Genomic DNA, 6,000 nt, shown 5'->3' with positions numbered 1-6,000 from the left:
GAGCCACATGCGGCTCTTTGGCCCCTTGAGTGTGGCTCTTCCTAAGCCTTAGGAGGACCCTAATTCAGTTAATAACAATGTACCAACCTATATAGTTTAAGTTTAAAAAATTTGGCTCTCAAAAGAAATTTCAATCGTTGTATTGTTGATATTTGGCCCTGTTGACTAATGAGTTTGCCGACCACTGACCTAGACGAAATAGACACATTCCTAGAAAAATACAATCTTCCAAAACTCAATCAGGAAGAATAAAAAAACCTGAATAGACAAATAACTACTGATAAAATTGAAGCAGTAATAAAAAAACTTTCACCAAACAAAAGCCCTGGTCCCCATGGCTTCACAGGGGAATTCTACCAAACATTCAAAGAAGAACTAAAACCTATCCTCCTCAGACTATTTCAAAAAATTCAAGAGGAAGGCACATTTCCAAGCTCTTTCTATGAAGCCAGTATTACCCTAATCCCCAAACCAGTTAAGACACTACAAAGAAAGAATTACAAGCCAATATCCCTGATGAACATAGATGCTAAAATGCTCAACAAAATCCTAGCAAATGGGATCCAGCATTACATTAGAATGATCATACACCATGACCAAGTGGGATTTATTCTGGGGATGCAAGGCTGGTACAATATCTGCAAATCAATAAATGTGATATATCACATAAACTGAGAGACAAAAATCACATAATCATATCAATTGCAAATTTTGCCCTGACTGGTTTGGCTCAGTGGACAGAGCGCTAGCCTGTGGAGTGAGGGGTCCTGGGTTCGATTCTGGTCAAGGGCATATACCTTGGTTGTGGGCACATCCCCAGTAGGGAGTGTGCAGGAGGCAGCTGATCGATGTTTCTCTCTCATCGATGTTTCTAACTCTCTATCCCTCTCCCTTCTTCTCTGTAAAAAATCAATAAAATATATTTTAAAAAAAAATTTAAAAATGCAAATTTGTTCCAAAGTGTGGTATTATCAGGGAACATTTGAGCCTAACACAAATTTCACATTTACTTATGTGAAGTTTCATTTATGAGAAATATTAGATCAATGCAGAAAATTGCACCCAGCTAAACAAATCTGCATAGGGATATACAAAACGCATACATGCACTGTTCAAACAACTATCTATTAGCTACCTCAGTTTACTTTGTGTTTTGAGCCACATCCAAGCACATCTGGTATTACAGAAAAGCTACCTTCTGCCCCTTCATAGTAACTCACAAGCTGCTACCCTCTGATGCACACTTCCACAAGGAAACTTCTGGTATTTTTTAAGGAAAGGGGCCATGGCTGCTGTAGTATTTATTACTACTGAATATGTGTAATACTGTGCTACTGTTCTCATTAGGTTCCTATTTTTTTGTGTCACTGATTAAATTCGTCAGTGTGGTGCTTCTCACCCCATTGTTTCCATAAGCCCTGTGGTTTTTATTGCACCGTTGGTATAGCACAGTAATTTTAGGAACACATGCCGCATTACAACAAAATGGTGCTTTGTTTATAATCATTCCTGTCTCTACCAGGAATGTCCTTTGCCCATTTCCTGCACTTAACTATCTCCTTTGAGATCTGGCTCAAATGTTCCTTCAGGAACCTTTCCCTCATTTTCTCAGTCAGAAGTAACCTCTTTCCTCTTCTCCACTGTACTTTTTAATCTCTGCTCTGTCTTACTCTGTTTTCTAGTATATGAATGAGAGGACATGTTGGCTTCCCCCACTCCCAGGCAGGGACTTACCTTATTTGCATTTGTCATTGCCTCTTCCAAAAATTGTATCTTGCTCTGAAGGGCATCTATCTGACCTCTTTTAGCTGTGATTTGCTTTTGCATCCCCATTGCCACTTTCATAGCTGGGGAAAAAGAAAGAAAACTGTCTTAGTTTTAAGTTTCTAAATTTTGAGAGGCTACTATAATGAGAAGGTTAAGCATTATGGGAAGGTGACAAGTAAGATTCGCCAAGGCACCTGGACAGTTTCACAACATTGAGATATAACAATTTTCAGCAATTACTTGAAGGTTTTAAACCATATATATTTATATATATATAGTAGTAGCCCTGCGCACGAATCCATGCGCCAGTAGCTCTCTGCGGGGTCTGGCCACTCTGCGCCCGCTGCCCAGAGGCTCTCTGCGGCCCAGAGGCCCATCCACGGCCAGGCGCAAAATGCTTGCCTCATCGCCAGGGTGACAATGCAAGCGTTCACCCCAACCCCAGCCACTCTGTGCCCACTACCCAGAGGCCCTCCACAGCCGGGTGGAATGCTTGCCTCATCGCCACGGCGACGAAGCAAGCATTCCGCCAGAACGCTCACGCTGCCTGCTCTCAGCAGCCACCACCTCAGGACTGGGGGACTCCGGCAGGGCTAAGAGGACTGGGCGCCACCATCTTTGTGACGTAGTGATGGTTAATTTGCATATTACCCTTTTATTAGATAGGATTATATAATATATAATATTTTGTGATTTCCTTGTTACTGGTATTAATTTCATTGACCATTATAATTTGCCATATCTCCAATGGTGGTAAATAATACTGACCAAATTCATACTTACACATATAGGAAATACATACATAAATATATAGTTATATAATAAATAATATATATAATATTTTTACTAAAATAATTTTTCTAGAAACTCATATTTCAAATACCACATAAGACATCTACTGTTAGTGATCTTTTAAAAGATTCCAGTGCTATCACAAACCATTCATTTTTATTCCCATGGTTATTGTTATGTGCTTGGAATTCATTATTATTTCAATAGTTAAATTGGCAGCATAAGCATATATGTGATAATTTAGTAGCCTGGTGACAGAATGAGAATGTTTTGTACAGGTAATAGGCACTGAATACTTAGAATATGCCAGGCCACTGAAAATTTATATAAAGCTCCTCCTTGCTTAGAAATTCACACATAGGCTCCCTATAGTCAACTGAGGAAAGAGGTTTGAAAATGCCACTGTTTTGAGTCAGGTACAGTTATAGCTTAGAGGTTAAAAAGAAAAAGGAAAAAGTATCATTCATTAAAAACAAGCATGCTAACGAATATAGTTCCTATCAAAACTTGTGGAGATGCCCTGACCGGTTTGGCTCAGTGGATGGAGCGTCGGCCTGTGGACTGAAGGGTCCCGGGTTCGATTCCGGTCAAGGGCATGTACCTGGGTTGCGGGCACATCCCCAGTGGGGGTGTGCAGGAGGCAGCTGATCAATGTTCCTCTCTCATCGATGTTTCTAACTCTCTATCCCTCTCCCTTCCTCTCTGTAAAAAAATCAATAAAATATATTTTAAAAAAAAAACTTGTGGAGATGCCTGAGGGCCCCGAGGCAGGGACTCTATCTTGGGGGAGGGGACAGACCCCAATGGGCCTCCTGAGTGACCTCTCCAAACCCCACCATTTTCTTGATGTGAACCAGCAAAGAAAGAGCTGAGCCTCTGAGAACCACTAAGTATGGAACAATTAAAAAATGTGCGTGCCGTCTTTGTGCCGGTGCCATGTTAATCTTCTCTGTGTCGTTCCAGTATGTGCTGCTGAAGCAAGCACAAATATAAATCTTTTACCATTAAAAAATACTGAGAAATGGAAGAATGTAGACTTTACTTAGATAAATATTTATTTTACAGTCAGCTAATACAGCCATACCAAAAATATGAATAATATGAAACAGTAAACTTCTCTCTCTAATTAATATGGGCAGCAAGGTAAAAAGGGAACAGGTCGAAGTGATGAGAAGGAACCCCTCCCTCATCCTAGCAGTTCAGTTCCAGGGATCCTTCCCAGGAATTGACAATTAGCCACAGATATACAGTTTATAGATAATGAACACGTGAAAAATAAGAGGTTGAATGAAAATTATCAGTAACTTGTATTCATATCAACAGTCTTAAAAATAATTAATTGGCATTTATAAGCATGGAAGTCTGTTAGAAATTATTGAAATAACTACAGGGAAAGATTCAAATACATAAGCACATGGAAATTCCCCTCTTTCCACCTCCCCCCAAAAAACAAAAAACGAGTAAAACTATTGCTCTATAGCACCCATTAGTGATACCTGCTGCTATCTCTCTCACATCACATGGCACGTGAAGAGATGGCAGGCAATGTATCCAGGTTTGTGTTTTTAATAAATCTAGATCAGTGAAAAACAAAAAAAATCTAATAAAGCATACCATGACCATCAGATCCTTCCATTGATTTCAATGTATTTCTTGTTTGTTCTAGTTCGGACTGTGCAGATTTTAATTGCATTTTCAACTTATTTGTAGTAGTTTCCATTTCTTCACTTTTGTTTCGAAAATTCCTTTTTAAGACTTCGTAGTCCTCTGTAGAACATGATAGTCAATAATAGTTACTTTTTTTCTATCCCATTGTTATGAAGTATATTTTATTTGTAAGTAATCTAATCTAATAATAGACAAACATGGTAATTGACCTCCACTACGCTTCCCATTGGCTAATCAGCAGGATATGCAAATTAACCCAACCAAGATAGCGGCCGGCAGCCACGCAGCTGAAGTGAGCAGGAGGCTTGCTTGCTCCAGTGATGTAGGAAGCCAAGGTTCCCTGCCTGCCGCAGCCCAGCTCTGAGCTCCACTCTAAGCAATAAAGTTGCAATTATAGAAGCTAAACAAACCCCAGATACCTGCTTTCAGCAGGCCCTGGCCTTGGAGCTGGAGCAGCAACAAAGTTTCAATTATAGAAGGTAAATAAATCCCAGAATAAAAAAAAAAGAAAAAAAGGAGAGGCTGGGAGCTTCTGTCGCCCACTTGGCCAGCCTGAAAACAGCCCTCAGCCCCTAATACAGACTGGCCAGGCACCCCAGTGGGGACCCCCATCCTAAAGGGGGTGCGGGCAGCCTGAAAATAGCCATCAGCCCCTCATCCAGCAAACAGCCATCAGCCCCTCACCCAGGCTGGCCAGGCACCCAAGCGGGACCCCCACCCTGATCCGGGACACCCTTCAGGGCAAACCAGCCAGCCCCCACCCATGCACCAGGCCTCTATCCTATATAGTAAAAGGGTAATATGCAAACTGACCCTAACAGCAGAAAGACTGGGAATGACTGGTCACTATGACACACACTGACCACCAGGGGGCAGACGCTCAATGCAGGAGCTGCCCCCTGGTGGTCAGTGAGCTCCCACATGGAGGAGCTCTGCTCAGCCACAAGCCAGGCTGATGGCTGCCAGTACAGCAGTGGTGGTGGGAGCCTCTCCCGCCTCCTCAGCAGTGCTAAGGACTGGTCGTTCCACTGTTTGGTCTATTTGCATATTAGCCTTTTATTATATAGGATATTTATATATGATCAATAGATTTACATATATAGGAAACAGACAGAGCCAAGACCTCTTTGGTGAGATCTCTGTCTACCAGACATTTCCATGTGGATGCCCTGGAACTTGTCTCCTACTGACTGCATCTCACCCTCCTGCCCTCAAACTTGCCCCTCCTTCCTGTTTCCCTCTCTCAGTTGTTGGTATCATTGTTTTCCCAATAACTCAAACTTAAAACCTGAAACCCATACACAACCCCTCCAATCGCTATTTACTGTTGATTTCAATCTCCCAAAATATTCTGAATTCCTCCTTCTCCTCTCATTCTTACTACCATTGCCTTAGGTCAAGTTCTCACCATATTTTCCCAGGAACTCTGGGAACTCGAAAAATCCTCTTTACTGGCTGGCCCCTGTCCCTTTCGTCTTGCCTTTCTGTACATACTGCTGGCACTCTTCTTCTAAAATGTAAATGTGATGACAACAATCTCTTGTCTAGTACCCTTTGCTGGCTCCACATTGTCTGCCTCTGCCTATCTATTCTGCCTCATTTTTTAGTCCTCATTCCTTCAGGCTTTTACTCCAACAAATACTTCTGAGGTCACATTATGTTATTTCATGCCTTCATGGCTTTGCTCATAATGTTCTCTCTGCCTGGATTGCCTGTCTACCTCTTTTTCACCTGCCAATTTCCTTCTCCCCCTTCAAACCTACACAGATGACA

The 6,000-nt window shown here is 41.7% G+C and overlaps 1 protein-coding gene across 2 annotated transcripts in view; it reads right to left on the bottom strand.

The window, feature by feature from the left end:
• CCDC158 (coiled-coil domain containing 158) overlaps positions 1-6,000 on the bottom strand; it is a 72,907-nt gene that overhangs the window by 27,796 nt on the left and 39,111 nt on the right. For both annotated transcript variants that reach the window (XM_014544838.1, XM_005857443.2), the window contains exons 14-15: positions 4,174-4,326; positions 1,735-1,847 (exon numbers count right to left, since the gene is read on the bottom strand). In XM_014544838.1, the coding sequence (XP_014400324.1) occupies positions 1,735-1,847; positions 4,174-4,326 (266 nt within the window). The remainder of the gene's footprint in view (positions 1-1,734; positions 1,848-4,173; positions 4,327-6,000) is intronic.

This window comes from Myotis brandtii, unplaced genomic scaffold (genome assembly GCF_000412655.1).
Source record: "Myotis brandtii unplaced genomic scaffold, ASM41265v1 scaffold111, whole genome shotgun sequence".
Taxonomy (NCBI): domain Eukaryota; kingdom Metazoa; phylum Chordata; class Mammalia; order Chiroptera; family Vespertilionidae; genus Myotis; species Myotis brandtii.
Note: the sequence above shows the minus strand (reverse complement) of the source record. Positions and strands in the feature narration are given on the sequence as shown.